General features: G+C 41.9%; 1 protein-coding gene across 6 annotated transcripts in view; it reads right to left on the minus strand.

Moving 5' to 3' along the window:
* LOC106560668 (Krueppel-like factor 8) overlaps window positions 1–22,828 on the minus strand; it is a 122,126-nt gene that overhangs the window by 56,100 nt on the left and 43,198 nt on the right. For 4 of the 6 annotated variants that reach the window (XM_045688011.2, XM_045688010.2, XM_014123766.3 and 1 more), the window contains one exon: window positions 42–224. In XM_045688011.2, coding sequence (XP_045543967.2) covers window positions 42–89 — 48 coding nt within the window. In that variant the 5' untranslated portion in view covers window positions 90–224. Of the gene's footprint in view, window positions 1–41; window positions 225–595; window positions 799–22,828 lie in introns of those variants that run through there. The other 2 variants (XM_045688013.2, XM_045688012.2) reach the window with 2 other exon arrangements.

Here is a 22,828-nt window from a genome sequence, read left to right on the forward strand (position 1 = left end):
TCCCTCTACCCCACTCTTCCACCCCTCCTTCAATCTCTTACCGTGGACTCCACCTCCTGTGGTTCTGATTTGATGTGTACTGAGGGCATGTTTTCTTCTTCCCCCTGGGTCTGAGGCTCCGTCTTGGGTTCCTTCTTGGTCAACTTGGGCTGCTGGGGTTGGGACTCCTTCTTGGGTTGTGGTTGGGAGCTGGCACCACCGCTGGCCTTAGGACTCGACAGGCACTGCAGAGGAGAGGGAGAGAGAGGACTGTTAGCCAGCAGTAGTACATATGGAGAAGAGAACCTGGGAGAGAAGACATGTTAGACACATAATACATATAGATAACAGAGAGAGATACACACAGTTATCTGTACAGGGGTACAGTTAGACTACTGCTACACTGGGAGAGAAGACATGTTAGCCAACTGCTACATACGCTGACATACAACAGACAGATGAGATAGAGGATGGGGGAGATAGAGGTGGAGAGGGAAAGACAACAGAACCATTAGAGGAGAGGTGAGAACAGGGGGGGTGGGGAGCAGTAGAGACAGGTAAGAAGAGGAAATGACAACCAGAGTAGTGCCGCCCACACAAATATACCCAGCATTACCTCTTCACAAACTGTAGGCCTACTACTCAGAAACTGTACTATAGAGAAACAAAAATACTCATTTGGAGTAGAGAGAAATACAATAAAGAGTAGGCTTATGTGAGAGGAAAACAGAAGGAAATAGGGACATATACATAGCGAGAGAGAGAAAGCCTAATCCTAGCCCTGCCAGTAAGTTAATGAGAACGAAAGAGAAAGAGAGAAACAGGGAGGAGTAGCTCAACAAACATGTTCCCTCCCTCTCTCTTACTTGTAGGCAGTCACACCCTTCTCTAGAAGCAGAGGGGAGTGGAGAGACTCACTCTCTCAATCTCTTTCCATTTAAGTTTACATTGACAAAGCAAGTGAAATAGATAAAACAAAAGTGAAATAAACAATATAAAATGAACAGTAAATATTACACTCACAAAAGCTCCAGAGGAATAAAGACATTTCAAATGTCCTATTATGGCTATATACAGTGCTGTAACAATTTGCAAATAGTTAAAGACAAAAGGGAAAATAAATAAACATAAATATGGGTTGTATTTACAATGGTGTTTGTTCTTCACTGGTTGCCTTTTTCTTGTGGCAACAGGTCACACATCTCGCTGCTGTGATGGAACACTGTGGTATTTCACCCAATAGATATGGGAGTATATCAAAATTGGACTTGTTTTTGAATTCTTTGTGGGTCTATGTAATCGCGCTCTCACACACACGCACCCACACACACACACACACACACACACACAATTCCACGGTAACGCAATTACGCTTTGACTCAAGTTTTCACTTTAAAATGTATGCAAAACAAAAAACATTGATTTCAAAGTTTAACAAACCATAAACCTCTATGCACAAGGACTACTATGAACAATTTACACAGAACATTTCACAAAAACATATTTACTGGAAGAACTGCAGAAGTTCAGTAACAGAATTACAGCAAAATCTCCCTCAGCTATTTATGCGACCAAATTTTCGAAAAAAATCGTAAATATCAGCTACGAATTATGACTAAAAGATGTCTGCAGAAAGAATGGGGTGTCAGCTATGAAAAAATGTTGGTTGTTGAACTACAGTAGGAGAAGTGGATTTACATCTGGTAACTGAATTACGGTAACGGAATCATAGGTCCCTGATCTGTACTATACAGATATTTATCATTATGGTTATGAATATCATTCTCTTCATGGTGATGTACCTAGGTACTCAAAAGGTAGAAATATGCAATATCCTTATTTTGCATATTTAGGTATTATTCTAATCACTGGCTATTATTGTAATGAGCTCGACCCCCAAACAAGAGCACATTTGGTTGGTCCGGACCAGATCAAATGTGAGAGGATCCTAGATGTCTATGTTTCCCAAGTTTGGACAGTACAGTACAGCACGGTAGAGCACAGGGTCCGCTTTCCTGATAGCGAAGGAACTTAGCATCTTCCCATCAACGGCCAACATGCCAAGAAGATCATCAAGGACCCCCATCAAGGCCAAGTCACAATGAAGAGAGAACGGTTGCTACGTGCGTCATTGGAGCATCTCTCGGATCAGCTTTCTCCATTCAAATCTTTCCTTAACGTTATAATTATTCAACAATACTGACCACGGATCAGCTCCTAGAGAGATATTACCACCTACAGCTGCAAATACTGAGGTGGCTTATTATAACTCTTACCCAATGAAAGAAAATGCATTAAATCACGATTTGGTACATCATTGCCCACATGTTAGGCTACACATATATTGAGACAAATTACAGACAGTAGCCTACAACTAGCAAAATAGAACTCAATTGATTGAATATGAAATGTCAATGTGATTGAAATAGGCCTATAGTCTACTGTATATATTTTAATGCAGTCATCTTGGATTTCATTTGAAGCATATTTCTATACGTCACTTGTCTGTATCAATTGCAAAGACATTGCCAACTTGGTATTTGTACTGTAGTAAACTTTATTCTGCAGTTATCGGCAGTCAAACCATGTGATTCTTTGTTTAGCGGAGATCTTCTGTGTATAAAGTGATGCTGGAGGGCAAAAAAACATCTAACGACGCACTTCGCTGTTCTACGAGTGGTCTGAGGCAGGCGTTAGATTAACGGTAGAGTTCAGTACAGTACAGTAAACCCAGCAAGCACATAACGTTCTGAAAACCATATGTTTTCTTAGAGCTTGGCGAGAGAGTGATTGTCCTATGGTTATTTTGCATACAACCTTCCCACAACATTCTGGGAATGGTGCAGGAGAGTTGCTTGGCTTTGGGACACTCTCAGAACATTTAAGGAACTTGACAAAATAATGTTATTTTCTTGGTATTTCATTACTTTAACAGAACGTTTCCTAAAAGTTCAAACATGATAACATTTAATGACATTTTGTTTATGTTAATAGGAAGGTTTTCCAACTGGTTTGACATTGGGAATGTTCTCAAACTGTTTCTTAACGTTCTCTGAACTACGTTCAGTACTTCAGCAGTTTTCTGCAGGCTTCCTTACGGTTCTCTATGTATAGTCATTTTCTCAGAACATTAAGAAAACATATACATTCTGTTCTCAGCATCAACAAAACTCTCATTATCCTCTATCTTGTTAAGTGTGTTTAGGTGTGTTGATCTTAATGAGTGCTTGTTTCCTTAAAAATGGGGTCTGTTTTAACAGACAAAAATGAACAGCTTCGTATGAGTAAAAAAAACATATCATGACAGCTCCATCCTGGTGGCGCAGTGGACGAATTCCATGGCTACATAACAAAAGATAATAGGTTTGAATCTCATTGACACTGTGCCACAATAAAAAATAAATGTGTTTGCATGATTAATGCCTAAATAAAAATGAATTTCCATGTGTCCCATCTGTGCTTGGAGTTCAAAGCAGTTAACCTAAGCTAGCAGTGTTATTAAAAGTCGTAATGAAACATTCAGTGAAAGTTAAGGAACATATTAAAAACACTCTAAATAACCATTTCCATTAACAGAACATTAATAAAACTTCACAGGAAAACTTTCAGGGAACCATAGTAAAATGTTCTAAGAACCTCACTGGAAAATAAAAATTGACGTTCCTAGAACAGGTGAAATTTCCACTTCCGTTCTCAGAACGTTTAAAAAACATTCAGCTTTACCGGTCCAGTTTTACTAGCTTTGTTAACAGAACCAATGGGAAACCAAAAACGGCCATTACCGTTCAAAAGTTTGGGGTCACTTACATTTATTTGTTTTCGAAAAAAAAAAAAAAAACAATTTTGACCATTAACATAACATCAAATTGATCAGAAATACAGTGTAGACATTGGTAATGTTGTAAATGACTATTGTAGCTGGAAACGGCTGATTTCTTATGGAATATTTACTTAGGAGCAGAGGCCCATTATCAGCAACCATCACTCCTGTGTTCCAATGGCACGTTGTGTTAGCTAATCCAAGTTTATAATTTTAAAAAGCTAATTGACCATTAGAAAACCCTTTTACAACTATGTTAGCAAAGCTGAAACTGTTGTCCTGATTAAAGAAGCAATAAAACGGGCCTTCTTTAGACTAGTTGAGTATCTGGAGCATTAGCATTTGTGGGTTCGATTGCAGGCTCAAAATGGCCAGAAATAAAGAACTTTATTCTGAAACTCGTCAGTCTATTCTTGTTCTGAGAAATTAAGGCTATTCCTTGCGAGAAATTGCAAAGAAACTGAAGATCTGGTACAACGCTGTGTACTACTCCCTTCACAGAACAGCGCAAACTGGCCCTAACCAGAATAGAAAGAGGAGTGGGAGGCCCCGGTGCACAACTGAGCAAGAGGACAAATACATTAGAGTGTCTAGTTTGAGAAACAGACGCCTCACAAGTCCTCAACTGGCAGCTTCATTAAATAGTACCCGCAAAATACCAGTCTCAACATCAACAGTGAAGAAACGACTCCGGGATGCTGGCCTTCTAGGCAGAGTTGCAAACAAAAAGCCATATCTCAGACTGGCCAATAAAAAGAAAAGATTAAGATGGGCAAAAGAACACGGACACTGGACAGATGAAGATTGGAAAACAGTGTTACGGACAGCGAATCTAAATTTGAGGTGTTCGGATCACAAAGAACCTTCGTGAGACGCAGAAAAAAATGAAAAGATGCTGGAGGAGTGCTTGACGCCATCTGTTAACCATGGTGGAGGCAATGTGATTGTCTGGGGGTGCTTTGGTGGTGGTAAAGTGGGAGATTTGTACAGGGTAAAAGGGATCTTGAAGAAGGAAGGCTATAATTTTGCAACGCCATGCCATACCCTGTGGACAGCGCTTAATTGAAGCCAATTTCCTCCTACAACAGGACAATGACCCAAAGCACAGCTCCAAACTATGCAAGAACTATTTAGGGAAGAAGCAGTCAGCTGGTATTCTGTCTATAATGGAGTGCATTAAAGCTTGGACTGAGAGACTGATAAACAGCTTCCATCTCCAGGCCATCAGACAGTTAAACAGTCACCACTAGCCAGCCACCGCCCAGTACCCTAAACCTTAGTCACTGTTACTAGCCGGCTGCCACCTGCTTTGTCCTATGTACATAAAGTATTTCAACAATGGTTACTTTAATAATGTTTACATACCATTTACCCACTTTATATGTATATACTGTATTCTAGTCATGGCTCATCCTATATAGCTACTGCTGTACACACCTTTTCTATTCATATACTGTTCATACCATTATATATACACAGTATTAATACAACGGGTGGGTCTAATCCTGAACGCATTCCAGCCGGTGTCTATTCCACAGGTTACGCTAAATCTATGACCTTAAAATGCCTATTTACTCTGTTCAGTCTGACTGAGTAATCCACTATCTGACTAACATTTAGTTTTCAACAGTGGAGATGTGTATAAACCTTGCTGTTTGTCTATCCGACATTTGCAACATTGTTTCAATATTCAAATTCAATCTCCAACTGTTACATAGTAATGAATGTGTAGGGGTCGTGAGTCAGGACGAGAGAGCGTTTCTCAGCCAGTAGAAATCATGAATTAGCTGGCATCATTTTTATTGATATATACAAAGAAATGCCAATTGAAAAAAGGTAAAACGAAACGAAGTGCAGCTAGTTTGCAGTCTTTCCAGCTTCAGTTTGAAGTGATTGTGTTAGCTGTGTTGTTGGCTAGCTCCTCTGAACAACAGTGTCCTAACGAGAGAGCACATTTTCTATGCCAGGCTAAATTGTGCCTCATTAGCTCACTGTTATGGATGTATCCAAATAAATGTCACTCGAAAACAGCTTAAACAAATGGGGCTATTTTACTGTTATTCTGTCTGCACTGTGTGACGTGACTAAGTTAACCGTAGTTGGCTAACTAGCAAGCAAGAGATTAGAACGTTCCCAGCCAGTATGGTAATGGAACATTTAGAACAAACAACTGGGTCGCGTTCATAGATCCAGTCGTTCAGTTTTTTTGTTGTGTCGCATCTCTGGCAACCAAACCAATAGAACTAACGACCAGCCGGCTTGGGTACCAACCCTAGATTTGTTTCGGGATTATATCTTGTGGAAGGATGAAATAGTATGAATAAATCCATCAAAACAAAGTTCATGAATATATGTAAATATATATATTTATTTACATGTTGGTAACCCATTGTACAAAAGTGATAATGCCATCGAAGCCGGTATTTGACTTTGTCTCGGGCCTAACACCCGTGCCAATATATCCTCCAAACACCGGTTTCTCTGGCATTATCCCTTAAATAATACGCACATAATCAATTATTATTTTTTATATTGCTTGTTCTGATATTTATTAATTTCTTTATTTTTACATTTGCATCATGTGTGTATTGTTTTGTATTGCTAGGTATTATTAATGCAGTGTTGGAGCTAGAAACAAACATTTCAGTGCACCTGCGATAACATCTGGGAATCTGTGTATGTGTGAAGACCCTCTTAGCTTTCATTGGACAACCAATTATGCTTAGTTTCAGGAAACTAGGCATATGTTGCGGGTCACTACTTCACAGGAGAGCTGTTTGAACATATAAAAATGTTTTTTTTTTTTATCAAAATGCTTTTTTTGGCAGAAATGCCTTCTCGAACATATGAAGTTTCATGTGCCTTAATAACAAACTTGTATGCCATCTGTAAATACAAATAAATTGTTAAATTACGAGCCTGGTTGGCTTAGCCACAGAAAAAGTCAGCAACCTTCCCGCTAGCCATGATTGGCTGAGATAATGAGTGGGCTGGACATGCCGAGAGATGAGTTTGGATTGGTCTGCCATATTTATTTTATTTATTTTTATTTCACCTTTATTTAACCAGGTAGGCAAGTTGAGAACAAGTTCTCATTTACAATTGCGACCTGGCCAAGATAAAGCAAAGCAGTTCGACAACATACAACAACACAGAGTTACACGTTTTACCCCAAACATACAGTCAATAATACAGTAGAAAAATAAGTCTATATACAATGTGAGCAAATGAGGTGAAATAAGGGAGGTAAAGGCAAAAAAGGCCATGGTGGTAAAGTAAATACAATATAGCAAATAAAACACTGGAATGGTAGATTTGCAGTAGAAGGAATACCTGGGATAGGATAAAGTAATCCTTCTAACCAGCCAATGAGAGCGTACAGGTCGCAGTGGTGGGTAGTATATGGGGCTTTGGTGACAAAACGGATGGCACTGTGATAAACTGCATCCAGTTTGTTGAGTAGGGTATTGGAGGCTATTTTGTAAATGACATCGCCGAAGTCGAGGATCGGTAGGATGGTCAGTTTTACGAGGGTATGTTTGGCAGCATGAGTGAAGGATGCTTTGTTGCGAAATAGGAAGCCAAATCTAGATTTAATTTTGGATTGGAGATGTTTGATGTGAGTCTGGAAGGAGAGTTTACAGTCTAACCAGTCACCTAGGTATTTGTAGTTGTCCACATATTCTAAGTCAGAACCGTCCAGAGTAGTGATGCTGGACAGGCGGGCAGGTGCAGGCAGCGATCGGTTGAAGAGCATGCATTTAGTTTTACTTGTATTTAGGAGCAGTTGGAGGCCACGGAAGGAGAGTTGTATGGCATTGAAGCTCGTCTGGAGGGTTGTTAACACAGTGTCCAAAGAAGGGCCAGAAGTATACAGAATGGTGTCGTCTGCGTAGAGGTGGATCAAAGACTCACCAGCAGCAAGAGCGACATCATTGATGTATACAGAGAAAAAAGTTGGCCCAAGAATTGAACCCTGTGGCACCCCCATAGAGACTGCCAGAGGTCCGGACAACAGGCCCTCCGATTTGACACACTGAACTCAATCAGAGAAGTAGTTGGTGAACCAGGCGATGCAATCATTTGAGAAACCAAGGCTATAGAGTCTGCCGATGAGGATGTGGTGATTGACAGAGTCGAAAGCTTTGGCCAGGTCATATAGCACGCAGTCTATTTGAGCTGGTCAGTATGTCTAGGTAATCCTGTCTAACGCAGCTTTTTTTAACGTATCGTGTAGTAAAACGGCATAAGCCTAATGTCAAGATAAAGTGTACTGTTAGCTGGCTGGGTCGCTAGCTAACGCTACGTGTATGCTCTCCACTTTCTGGAGGACCGAGTTTTGAAATCAGTGGAATTAGCGTATGATAGCTAACGAGATGGAGAAAACACCTGTCTCAGGATTATATCTTCAAACTAACGGCAACCATGACATTTGACAGGAGACGCGTCCATCCATGATGTATACGGGTAAGATAGTGTAGCTAGCTACATTTTCAGATATTACACGTTTCCAATTTTGACAGAAAGTGGTTTCATTTCAAGTTAAAGTGTACTGTTAGCTAACTAACGTTAGCTGGCTGGCTGGCTTGCTAGCTAGCTAACGTTAAGTGCATGATCTTATTATTCGTATCTCATAGCCATTTGCTTGACTAGTTATAGCCTAATGTTAACTAACATTGAACCTGGTTGGTTAGCTACCTGCAGATTCATGCAGGGTAGTAACGTCATGAGTTGGGATTATGGTTCATTGTTTTAACAATAGACGCTCGGAGTGTGCCAGAGCGCAGAATAACTGATGAATTTACGAATGCTCAACACCGGTTGAAATTATCCCGATGTCAGTAAACATCGGCTAAAAAGCATAAGTCAATTGTTGCCAGTAGCACAATTACAGTCACCCTGCTCTGCTAGGGTGAGTAAAATGGTCAGAGTGGGGTGTTCTCTCATTGTGTCTAGAAGTAGGTAGCCAATGTTAGCCAGTTAGCTTGGGTGTTTGACTGTAGTTGTGAGGTCAGAACGTTAGAATCAACCCTACTCATCGGTCAGAGCGTCCAGTACGTGCTCTGAACGCTCCGAGAGCGAAATGCTCTGAATTTACAAATGGACAATCTGACATTACAGTTGCAGTCATCAAAGCTCTGGATAACATAACAACCTAACCAGCTCTGCTAGGGAGAGTAATGTTCAGTGAACTGTTCTCTCATTTGTGTCTGGAAGTAGCTAGCAAGTTAGCTTACCTACTTTGAATCTGTGTATAGTTAAGGTCTTTACTTGGGTCCTTGCCAGATGTTGTTACTACAGAACGCTCGGAACAACCCTTAAAGAGATGGGTGGGGCTAAAACATAAGAGGGTGTGAACAATGCTGAATGGGTGTAGACAAAGGAGAGCTCTCCAGTAGTAGTACCAAAACATTCAAAGGCCATTTTCTCAAAAATGAGGTTACAAGTTAATCAACTTTCAAAGCAGAATTACGTTCCCATTGTTCCTCAAATGCAGTGTACGATATACCATTTTGTATCTCTGATCCTCTACATTTATCCAATGTAAAAAACACAATTAGAAATTTTGCCACATAAGACCGATTTGGTCGGTCGGTCCCAATTTGACATGCTCCTATGAACTTCACATGTTGGTGCTCATGGGTCCTTTTAGATGGAAATGCCTCTTACTGTTCGTTCTGTAACAAAATAGACTCTTAGCTTTAATTTGACATGCTCCTATGAACTTCACATGTTGGTGCTCATGGGTCCTTTTAGATGGAAATGCCACAGCCCCCTTAGCAGAATGCCAGAATACAGCTTAGCAGAGAGCGAGAGAGAACTTTTGAAACTTTTGTGAGTGTAATCTTTACTGTTAATTTCTGATTGGGATAAGTAATAAAGTGACATAAACTATGTAAACATATGTTTCCCATCCCAATAAAGCCCTTTGAATTAAATTTAATTGGAGAGAGAGAGAGCGAGCGAGAGAGAGAAAGGATAGACGTGACCCAGCTGCAGCAGATTCCTCACGGAGGTGTGGTCCCCCAATCAGTCTGGGTGTGGCTCTGCTTACACACACACACACACCTCCCTACTACACACACATCCCCCTGCTACACACAAACCCTCCTACCCCCGCTACACGCACACACTCCTCCCCCTGCTAAAAACACACACACACAGTGCCCTCTCCCAACCCCCACTGTAAAAGGGACAGCTCATCTAGCACATTTGGTTCCTTGGAAGTTGTTGGAACGTACATTTTTGGCCCCCAAGTCTGACTGTTTTTTTTAAACGCTCTAAGAACGAATGTGAACATTTCCTCTGTTCTGGGAACATACATTTTTAAGCTGAAGGGAGATTTTCCTGGGAGGTTTTAATATTATTCTGACAATGGAAATTCTCTGTTATTTGAAGGCAACTAAAGTTATGAGAATATGCTTATCTAGCGACACAACACCTGTATTGGTAAGAACTAGCTTGCTAAGTAGATCTGAGAACATATTTAATTAGCTAACTAGCTAATGAGCATAGACTAACAATGCTACCGGCTCCGATGAGAGATCTGCAATTAAATCTAACTTCAATCTATTAGCCCTGTAATGAATTATATTCAGAAATTGAATCTTTGAATCAGTACACCACACACACAATTTCTAGCCAGTGAAAGCCACCTAGCTAGAACTGACGAGCCCCTACCAAAATGTAAAAACCTACCTAGCTAGCATTAGCATGAAGCAATATATTTGTGCTACCTGCTCCCATAAGAGGCGACCAGCAATTTATACTAGCTTCAATCTATTATACCTATAATGAATATAAACCCTATAATTGTATTTGGACATTTGAGTCAGTAATGATACCCCACACACACGATCTCTAGCCAGTCAGTTAGACGTGCACCCCATACTGAATTGTCACCCTCGTTATCCGGTTGAGCACACACACAGCATTGCTACCTCTATAATAATATATCTACTCACATGTCCAGGGTTTTTGGTGTTCTTTTGTATTCCAGTATTGCATGACCGTCCAAGTCAGGAAAGTTAAAATCCCAAACTGTATCCATCACCTTTGTTGGTGGCTTGTGTAATTATCACAACAAGCTTTGCCATGCCAAATGTGTGCTCAATGTGTCTGCTTCAGTGCCATCATTACATGAATACAGGAAAAAATTGTTTTGCCAAAATCACTTACACCAATCTAGATGATTAAAATATCTATTGGGATCAAAGTTGCCATGTGAGGGTGCATTAGTACTGTACAACCACGTCAATACTAGGTTTTATTCCTGTCAATGTCCGTCCATGCAATCTAAATAAGCAATAGGGCTATAAGAGTTCAAGATGATGGACATCATCACCAAGTTGTGATGCCTGCAAATCGAAGGCAGTTCTGGAATGACTTGGCTGTGAACAGCATTGCTGAGGATGAGGAGTGATATGGAAGACCACTGAACAAGTTTTACTTAAAAATGAAATAAAAATTATACTTAAAAATGAAAATATACAGTTGAAGTCGGAAGTTTACATACACTTAGGTAGAAGTCATTAAAACTCGTTTTTCAACCACTCCACAAATTTCGTGTTAACAAACTACAGTTTTGGCAAGTCGGTTAGGACATCTACTTTGTGCATGACACAAGTAATTTTTCCAACAATTGTTTACAGACAGATTATTTCACTTATAATTCACTGTATCACAATTCCAGTGGGTCAGAAGTTTACATACACTGAGTTGTAAACGGACTCCAATTGAGAATCTGTGCTATGACTTAAAGATTGCTGTACACCAGCGGAACCCATCCAACTTGAAGGAGCTGTAGCAGTTTTGCCTTGAAGAATGGGCAAAAATCCCAGTGGCTAGATGTGCCAAGCTTATAGAGACATACCCCAAGAGACTTGCAGCTGAAATTTCTGCAAAAGGTGGCGCTACAAAGTTCGAATTTGCCAAAGGGAGGGTGGGGGAGGGCCTTGTTTGCATCACGGAAGTTAGAGTAACAGTGATCCAGAATTTTTCCCGCATGAGTGCTACAATCAATATGCTGTGGCTGTACCATTGTCGGAGTAGTTGGCTGTACCGACTCTGACAATATATCCCGAGAGAGCCATGTTTCCGTGAAACAGAGAATGTTACAATCCCGGGTGTCTCTCTGAAAAGCAACCCTTGCCCTAATATAGTCTACCTTGTTATCTAGAGACTGGACACTGGCAAGTAATATACTCAGAAGCGGTGGGCGGTGTGGGAGTCGTGCTTGGCCATGCAGTTGTGGGTGAACAAGGAGTACAGGAGGGGACTAAGCATGCACCCCTGAAAGGCCCCAGTGTGAGGATCAGGGTGGCAGATGTGTTGTTGCCTACCTTTACCACCTGGGGGCGGCCTGTCAGTTAGTCCAGGATCCAGTTACAGAGGGAGGTGTTTAGTCCAAGGTTCATTAGCTTAGCGATGAGCTTTCTAGACACTATGATGTTCTACACTGAGCTGTTGTCAATGAAGAGCATTCTCAGATAGGTGTTCCTTTTGCCCAGGTGGGAAAGGGCAGTGTGGAGTGCGATTGAGATTGCATCATCTGTGGATCTGTTGGGGTGGTATGCGAATTGGATTGGGTCTAAGGTTTCTGGGATAATGTTGTAGATGTGAGCCATGACCAGCCTTTCAAAGCAGTTCATGGCTACAGACATGAGTGCAACGGATCGGTAGTAATTTAGGCAGGTTACCTTAGTGTTCTTGGGCACAGGAACTATGGTGGTCTGCTTGAAACACGTTGGTATTACAGACTCAGACAGGGAGAGGTTGAAAATGTCAGTGAAGAAACTTGCCAGTTGGTCAGCACATGCTATGAGTACACGTCCTGATAATCCGCCTGGCTCCGCGGCCTTGTGAATGTTGACCTGTTGAAAGATCTTGCTCACATCGGCTACGGAGAGCGTGATCACACAGTTGTCCAAAACAGCTGGTGCTCTCACGTATGCTCCAGTGTTGCTTGAAGTAAATAGATGGCTACGAATAATACAGATGAGAACTCTCTTGGTAGATAGTGTGGTCTACAGCTTATCATAAGGTACTCTACCTCAAGCGAGCAATACCTCAAGACTTCTTTAATATTCGACATCGCACACCAGCTGTTATTGACAATTAGACACACCCCCACCCATCGTCTTACCAGACATAGCTGTTGTCCTGCCGATGCACGGAAAACCCAGCCAGCTCTATATTACCTGTGAACTCTTTGGCCTGATTGTCAAGAGTCATGTCTGGAGGAAACCTGGCACAATCCCTACGATGAAGCATGGTGATGGCAGCATCATGCTGTGGGGATGTTTTTCAGCGGCAGGGACTGGGAGACTAGTCAGGATTGAGGGAAAGATGAACCGAGCAAAGTACAGAGAGATCATTGATGAAAACCTGCTCCAGAGCGCTCAGGACCTCAGACTGGGGGCGAAAGTTCACCTTCCAACAGACAACGACCCTAACCACACAGCAAGACAGCGTAGGAGTGGCTTCGGGACAAGTCTCTGAATGCCCTTGAGTGGCCCAGCCAGAGCCCGGACTTGAAACATCTCTGTAGAGACCTGAAAATAGCTGTGCAGCGACACTCCCCATCCAGCCTGACAGAGCTTGAGAGGATCTACAGAGAAGAATGGGAGAAACTCCCCAAATACAGGTGTGCCAAGCTTGTAGCATCATACCCAAGAAGACTTGAGGCTGTAATCGCTGCCAAAGGTGCTTCAACAAAGTACTGAGTAAAAGGGTCTGAATACTTATGTAAATGTGATACCGACTCTGACAACATATCCCGAGAGAGCCATGTTTCCGTGTAACAGAGAATGTTACAATCCTGGGTGTCTCTCTGAAAAGCAACCCTTGCCCTAATATTTAATTAATTAATACATTTTTTGGGGGAAAAAAATCTGGTTTTGCTTTTTCATATTGTGTGTAGATTGATGACAAAAAACAGAACAATTTAATCCATTTTAGAATAAGGCTGGGTCTGAATTCTATCCGAATGCACTGTACATACAGAGCCAGTCAAGATGGCTACAGGCACAGGGTGGCTAACTATGCTAGATTCCTCTATTCCTTTCCCTTCCCTCTCTATCTGTACTCGGCTACATTCTGTGTTCACAGAGCGCTTGGAGAAGAGAGTGGTGCCGGCTGAGGGGGCAAGGGGCATGGGGACGGGGTGGGTGAAGTAAAACTAACAAGGAGTGTGTGTGTGTGTATGTGTGTGTGTGTGTGAGATTGAGAAAGATTTATTAAACACTAAAAACAAACAACAACACGAAGAGTTATCTATCCAAAACGGGGAGGTAATCCACTCCTCCCATCTTTTTGGCCCTAGACTTCCAGAACCCACTGGACTCTCCAATTACATTGAATGAACTACAGGACAAAATGCAAACCAGGAGCACAGTCACCAACGCTCTGAATAACTTGAGCCTAACCAGCTCTGCTAGGCCGAGTAAATGGTCAGAGTTTGGGTGGGGGCTAAAGCTTGAGATGATTCCTATGGCATTGCACAGTGTGAACCAGAGTGACTTGACACAACAACGGGCCAAGCAAGTTGTACAAACTAGTTGTACTTAAAAAAAGGGGTTGAAGTCTGCCGTGAAGCTTTCATCCATGTATACGGGTAAGAGTTTAGCTACAGTTTCAGATTTTATAAGTTTCACATTTTCTCAGAAAGTTGTTTTCATGCAAGTTAAAGCGTACTGTTAGCTAGCTAGGTAACGTTAGATGGCTGCCTCGCTAGCTAACATTACGTGTATGATCTGTGTAGTAATATTATCTCAGAAATCCATTTGCATTGCTAGTTATAGCCTAATGTTAGCTAGCTAGCTAACTAGCTAACATTGAACCCATTTTATTAATTTTAGCTAGCTATGACAATCGGGTTGTATTGCTAGTACTCTATGGATTAGGATTATGGCTCATTGTTTAGCTAGCATGTCTAAACAAAAGACTCCACTTTGCAAGAAGATTACATGACCCATCAAGTTAGCCAGGTGTGTCTGACGGTGATTATGGCCATTATTGTACAATAATGCTAAAATACTTGTATCTGGAATCTGTCTTTCAGCATCATTGGAACACGACTGACTCGACTGCACCAGTCATACAAGGAGAATGATCTAATGCCTTCCATCAAAAAGAGAGCTGGCCCAAGCAAGCACAGGTTACACCTGAAGCATGAGGACTTGCAGCGAGTTGTGAACTTCATCAACAACTACGCAGAGAATAACGCAATAGTATTACCAGGACGCCACCCAGGACACAAACACTTTGGTGGAAAGCTGCTGCCATCCCATGTGACAAAAGCAGTGGTGTGGTGTCTCTACAAGGAATCGATGACAACACTTGGTATGTAAAGCATAATCAACATGTTTTGATTATTTAATTTACCTCCAACATGATTGGCACTACTTATATTGATCTCACATAATTTTTTTGTAATTTCCTGGTTTACAGCTTTGACGCTCTGGAGCCTAGTGTTGTTATTGTCACCAAGGAGCGTTCGGACTAGAGGTCGACCGATTAATCGGAATGGCCGATTAACTAGGGCCGATTTCAAGTTTTCATAACAATCGGTAATCGGCATTTTTGGACACCGATTATGGCCGATTACATTGCGCGCCTGTGCGGCAGGCTGACTACCTTTTATGCGAGTGCAGCAAGAGCCAAGGTAAGTTGCTAGCTAGCATTAAACTTATCTTATAAAAACGATCAATCTTAACATAATCACTAGTTAACTACACATGGTTTACGATATTACTAGTTGATGTAGCTTGTCCTGCATTGCATATAATTGATGCATGTTAATTTATCATCGAATCACAGCCCACTTCTCCAAATGTGTAATTATTTAACAATCGCATTCGCGAAACAAGCACTGTCGTTGCACCAATGTGTACCTAACCATAAACGTGAATGCCTTTCTTAAAATCAATACACATGTATATATTTTTAAACCTGCATATTTAGTTAATATTGCCCGCTACCATGAATTTCTTTTAGCTAGGGAAATTGTGTCACTTCTCTTGCGTTCTGTGCAAGCAGAGTCAGGGTATATGCAGCAGTTTGGGCTGCCTGGCTCGTAGCGAACTGTGTGAAGACCATTTCTTCCTAACGAAGACCATAATTCATTTGCCGGATTTGTACATAATTATGACATAACGTTGAAGGTTGTGCAATGTAACAGCAATATTTAGACTTAGGGATGCCACCCGTTAGATAAAATACAGAACGGTTCCATATTTCACTAAAAGAATAAACGTTTTGTTTTTGAGATGATATTTTCCGGATTCAACCATATTAATGACCTAAGGCTCGTATTTCTGTGTGTTTATTATATTATAATTAAGTCTATGATTTGATAGAGCAGTCTGACTGAGCGGTGGTAGGCACCAGCATGCTCGTAAGCATTCATTCAAACAGCACTTTCTTGCGTTTTGCCAGCAGCTCTTCGCAATGCTTCAAGCATTGCGCTGTTTATGACTTGTCAACTCCCAAGATTAGGCTGGTGTAACCGATGTGAAATGGCTAGCTAGTTAGCTGGGTGCGCGCTAATAGCATTTCAAACGTCACTCGCTCTGAGACTTGGAGTAGTTGTTCCCCTTGCTCTGCATGGGTAACGCTGCTTCGAGGGTGGTTGTTGTCGATGTGTTCCTGGTTCGAGCCCAGGTAGGAGCGAGGAGAGGGACGGAAGCTATACTGTTACACTGGCAATACTAAAGTGCCTATACGAACATCCAATAGTCAAAGGTATATGAAATACAAATCGTGTAGAGAGAAATAGTCCTATAATTCCTATAATAACTACAACCTAAAACTTCTTACCTGGGAATATTGAAGACTCATGTTAAAAGGAACCACCAGCTTTCATATTTTCTCATGTTCTGAGCAAGGAACTTAAACGTTAGCTTTCTTACATGGCAAATATTGCACTTTTACTTTCTTCTCCAACACTTTGTTTTTGCATTATTGAAACCAAATTGAAGATGTTTCATTATGTATTCGAGACTAAATAGATTTTATTGATGTATTAAGTTAAAATAAAAGTGTTTATTCAGTATTGTCATAATTGTCATTATTACAAGTATCTATATAAAAATTAAAATAAATAATACATTTTTGTTTTTTTCTGGATTTTTTGGGGGGCCGATTAATCGGTATCGGCTTTTTTTGGTCCGCCAATAATCGGTTGACCTCTATTTCGGACTCAGTTGGGACCAGGTTTCAGCTGCTGCGCACCGCTGACATCCTTCCTCCCATAGATGGTCTGCCTGTACAAGCACCACCTGGGCTGGACACAGCTAGACAAACTTATGTTTTTGAGAAGATCAGGGAGTTTTGCAACGAAGAGTCTATGGACATCACATGCCCTGCACCAAAGTCAAGGGCAGGACAGAAACAGGCTCTCCTAATATAGATTATCTTGTTCACGCGTGGTTCGGACAGACCAGTTCATCACTGGGGGCGAGTTCCCAGTCATCAGCACAATCTGCACTGCCTCTATTCAAATGACTCTCTCCTAACACGCATACCATACGTTGCCGCTACTATTTTTTTTATTTTTATCCTGCTGCTCAGTCACTTTACCACTGATTGTATGCAAATAACTACCTCATCTACCACTGATATCGTTATTGTTCTGTACATACTGTATATTATTTTATTTATATTGAGACTGTTTTGAGATCTGTTTTGATATTGTAAGTGTACCATTTACACTTTCTGTAGAGACCCCTTCACTTAGCTAGATGTGGCTGGGGGTTATAGCATTTCTTTCACATGACCCGTCAATTTAAACAAGTGTGTCTGGGTAAGCTTCATCCCGTCAGTAGAGGATGCCTGGTTATTCTTTAAAAGTGCCTTCCTCACCATCTTAAATAAGCATGCCCCATTCACACAATATAGAACCAGGAACAGATATAGCCCTTGGTTCACTCCAGACCTGACTGCCCTTGACCAGCACAAAAACATCCTGTGGCGTTCTGCATTAGTATCGAATAGCCCCCGTGATATGCAACTTTTCAGGGAAGTTAGGAACAAATATACACAGGCAGTTAGGAAAGCTAAGGCTAGCTTTCTCAAACAGAAATGTGCATCCTGTAGCACAAACTCAAAAAAGTTCTGGGACACTGTAAAGTCCATGGAGAATAAGAGCACCTCCTCCCAGCTGCCCACTGCACTGAGGCTAGGAAACATTGTCACCACTGATAAATCCACTATAATTGAGAATTTCTATAAGCATTTTTCTACAGATGGCCATGCTTTCCACCTGGCTGCCCCTGCCCCGGTCAACTGACCTGCACCCCCCACAGCAACTCGCCCAAGCCTCCCCACTTCTCCTTCACCCAAATCCAGATAGCTGATGTTCTGAAAGAGCTGCAAATTCTGGACCCCTGCAAATCAGCCGGGCTAGACAATCTGGGACCCTTTCTTTCTAAAATTATCTGACGAAATTGTTGCAACCCTTATTACTAGCCTGTTCAACCTCTTTCGCATCGTCTGAGATTCCCAAAGATTGGAAAGCAGCAGCGATCATCCCCCTCTTCAAAGGGGGAGACACTCCAGACCCAAACTGCTACAGACCTATATCCATCCTGCCCTGCCTTTCTAAACAGATTACCGACCATTTCGAATCCCACCGTACCTTCTCCGCTATGCAATCTGGTTTCAGAGCTGGTCATGGGTGCACCTCAGCCACGCTCAAGGTCCTAAACCATATCATAACCGCCATCGATAAGAGACATTACTGTGCAGCTGTATACATCAACTTCGCCAAGGCTTTCGACTTTGTCAATCACCACATTCTTATCGGCAGACTCAAAAGCCTTGGTTTCTCAAATGACTGCCTCGCCTGGTTCACCAACTACTTCTCTGACAGAGTTCAGTGTGTCAAATCGGAGGGCCTGTTGTCCGGACCTCTGGCAGTCTCTATGGGGGTGCCACAGGGTTCAATTCTCGGGCCGACTCTCTTCTCTGTATACATCAATGATGTCGCTCTTGCTGCTGGTGATTCTCTGATCCACCTCCACGCAGACGACACCATTCTGTATACATCCGACACTTCTTTGGACACTGTGTTAACTAACCTCCAGACGAGCTTCAATGCCATACAACTCTCCGTCAGTGGCCTCCAACTGCTCTTAAATGCAAGTAAAACTAAATGCATGCTCTTCAACCGATCACTGCCTGCACCTGCCCGCCTGTCCAGCATCACTACTCTGGACGGCTCTGACATAGAATATGTGGACAACTACAAATACCTAGGTGTCTGGCTAGAGTGTAAACTCTCCTTCCAGACTCATATTAACCTGTTAGGGCTAGGGGGCAGTATTGACACGGCTGGATAAAAAACATACCCGATTTAATCTGGTTACCACTCCTACCCAGTAACTAGAATATGCATATACTTATTACATATGGATAGAAAACACCCTAAATTTTCTAAAACTGTTTGAATGGTGTCTGTGAGTATAACAGAACTCAAATGGCAGGTCAAAACCTGAGAGATTCCTTTACAGGAAGTGGCCTGTCTGACCATTTCTTGAACTTCTTTTCCATCTCTATCATTTACTAAGGATCTCTGCTCTAACGTGACACTTCCCACGTCGTCCATAGGCGCTCAGAGCCCGGGAAAAAACAGAATGTCGTCATTCCAGCCCCAGGCTGAAACACATTATCGCCTATCTCAAGTGGCCGATCAAGGGACACTGGGCTTAGGCGCGTGACCCGACCGCCCCCGCCTTTGGGATTTTTTCCTCTGTTTGCCGAAAAGGAGATTCCCTGTCGGAATATTATCGCTTTTCTACGAGAAAAATGGCGTAAAAATTGATTTTAAACAGCGGTTGACATGCTTCGAAGTACGGTAATGGAATATTTAGAATTTTATTGTCACGAATTGCGCCATGCGCGCGACACTTCTTTACTATTTCGGATAGTGTCTGGAACGCACGAACAAAACGCCGCTATTCGGATATAACGATGGATTATTTTGGACCAAACCAACATTTGTTATTGAAGTAGCAGTCCTGGGTGTGCATTCTGACAAAGACAACAAAAGGTAATCAAACTTTTATAATAGTAAATATGATTATGGTGAGTGCTAAACTTGCCGGGTGTCTAAATAGCGAGCCCGTGATGCCTGGGCTATGTACTTAGAATATTGCAAAATGTGCTTTCACCAAAAAGCTATTTTAAAATCGGACATATCGAGTGCATAGAGGAGGTCTGTATCTATAATTCTTAAAATAATTGTTATGCTTTTTGTGAACGTTTATCGTGAGTAATTTAGTAAAATGTTAGCGAATTCCCCGGAAGTTTGCGGGGGGTATGCTAGTTCTGAACGTCACATGCTAATGTAAAAAGCTGGTTTTTGATATAAATATGAACTTGATTGAACAAAACATGCATGTATTGTATAACATAATGTCCTAGGGTTGTCATCTGATGAAGATCATCAAAGGTGAGTGCTGCATTTAGCTGTCTTCTGGGTTTTGGTGACATTATATGCTGGCTTGAAAAATGGGTGTCTGATTATTTCTGGCTTGGTACTCTGCTGACATAATCTAATGTTTTGTTTTCGTTGTAAAGCCTTTTTGAAATCGGACAGTGTGGTTAGATTAACGAGAGTCTTGTCTTTAAATAGCTGTAAAATAGTCATATGTTTGAGAAATTGAAGTAATAGGATTTTTAAGGTTTTGAAAATCGCGCCACAGGCTGCAAGTGGCTTTTACGTAGGTGGGACGAATTCGTCCCGCCTAGCCCATAGAGGTTAACCGCACTAAGACAGTGTGGGCAGACCGTATGCGTATCTGTATTTAAGTACCGTGTCGCTCCGGTCAACATAAACGCTAGCAGAATATGCTGAATGGGGTTAAGGTGAGACGTCACTAGAAAACCCACCCTTTCCATAGTGAAAGGGTCCTATTTTGGTGCTTGGAAGGATACTCCTGAACCAAGTAGCAATAGCTTAGCATTACGGGCAAGCTAACAGAGAGGGAACATTTCCTCTCCCTGTGCCACGTTTTAATCGTTTTAAGTTTAGCACTCACCATAATCATATTTACTATTATAAAAGTTTGATTACCTTTTGTTGTCTTCGTCAGAATGCACTCCCAGGACTGCTACTTCAATAACAAATGTTGGTTTTGTCCAAAATAATCCATCGTTATATCCGAATAGCGGCGTTTTGTTCGTGCGTTCCAGACACTATCCGAAATGGTAAAGAAGGGTCGCGCGCATGGCGCAATTCGTCACAAAAAAATTCTAAATATTCCATTACCGTACTTCGAAGCATGTCAACCGCTGTTTAAAATCAATTTTTATGCCATTTTTCTCGTAGAGAAGCGATAATATTCCGACCGGGAATCTCCTTTTCGGCAAACAGAGGAAAAAAATCACAAAGACGGGGGCGGTCAGGTCACGCGCCTAAGCCCAGAGTCCCTTGATCGGCCACTTGAGAAAGGCGATAATGTGTTTCAGCCTGGGGCTGGGATGACGACATTCAGGTTTTTCCCGGGCTCTGAGCGCCTATGGACGACGTAGGAAGTGTCACGTTAGAGCAGAGATCCTTAGTAAAAGATAGAGATGGCAAAGAAGTTCCAGAAATGGTCAGACAGGCCACTTCCTGTAAAGGAATCTCTCAGGTTTTGACCTGCCATTTGAGTTCTGTTACACTCACAGACACCATTCAAACAGTTTTAGAAACTTTAGGGTGTTTTCTATCCATATGTAATAAGTATATGCATATTCTAGTTACTGGGTAGGAGTGGTAACCAGATTAAATTGGGTACGTTTTTTATCCAGCCGTGTCAATACTGCCCCCTAGCCCTAACAGGTTAAGCATCTCCAATCCAAAATTAAATCTAGAATCGGCTTCCTATTTCGCAACAAAGCATCCTTCACTCATGCTGCCAAACATACCCTCGTAAAACTGACCATCCTACCGATCCTCGACTTCGGCGATGTCATCTACAAAATAGCCTCCAACACTCTACTGAACAAATTGGATGCAGTCTATCACAGCGCCATCTGTTTTGTCACCAAAGCCCTATATACTACCCACCACTGCGACCTGTACGCTCTCGTTGGCTGGCCCTCGCTTCATACTCGTCGCAAAACCCACTGGCTCCAGGACATCTACAAGTCTTTGCTAGGTAAAGCCCCGCCCTATCTCAGATCACTGGTCACCATAGCAGCATCCACCTGTAGCACGCGCTCCAGCAGGTATATCTTACTGGTCACCCCCAAAGCCAATTCCTCCTTTGGCCGCGTTTCCTTCCAGTTCTCTGCTGCCAATAACTGGAATGAACTGCAAAAATCACTGAAGCTGGAGACTCGTATCTCCCTCACTAGCTTTAAGCACCAGCTGTCAGAGCAGCTCACACATCACTGCACCTGTACATAGCCCATCTGTAAATAGCCCATCCATCTACCTCATCCCCATACTGTATTATTTATCTTGCTCCTTTGCACCCCAGTATCTCTACTTGCACATTCATCTTCTGTACATCTATCACTCCAGTGTTTAATTGGTATATTGTAATTACCTCGCCACTATGGCCTATTTATTGCCTTACCTCCCTTATCTTACCTCATTTGCACACACTGTAGCTCTCCAGTAGGTACCAAAACATTCAAAGGCCATTTTCTCAAAAGTGAGATTACAAGTTTATCAACTTTCAAAGCAGAATTACTTTCCCCATTGTTCCACAAATGCAGTGTATGATATACCATTTTGTAGCTCTGCTTTTATCCAATGTAAAAAAAAAAAATATGTTTTACACTGTTGCTACATAAACCAGAATCAAGGAGGTCGGTCACAAATGTCTACTGTTTGCTGATGAGCTGGTGTTTCGGTCCCCAACCAAGGAGGGCCTACAGCAGCACCTTGATCTTCTGCACAGATTCTGCCAGACCTGGGCCCAGACAGTACATCTCAGTTAGACCAAAATAATGGTGTTCCATAAAAGGTCCAGTCGCCAGGACCACAAATACAAATTCCATCTAGACACCGTTGCCCTAGGCAACACAAAAAAA

This window comes from Salmo salar, chromosome 10 (assembly GCF_965601325.2).
Source record: "Salmo salar chromosome 10, fSalSal1, whole genome shotgun sequence".
Lineage (NCBI taxonomy): Eukaryota > Metazoa > Chordata > Actinopteri > Salmoniformes > Salmonidae > Salmo > Salmo salar.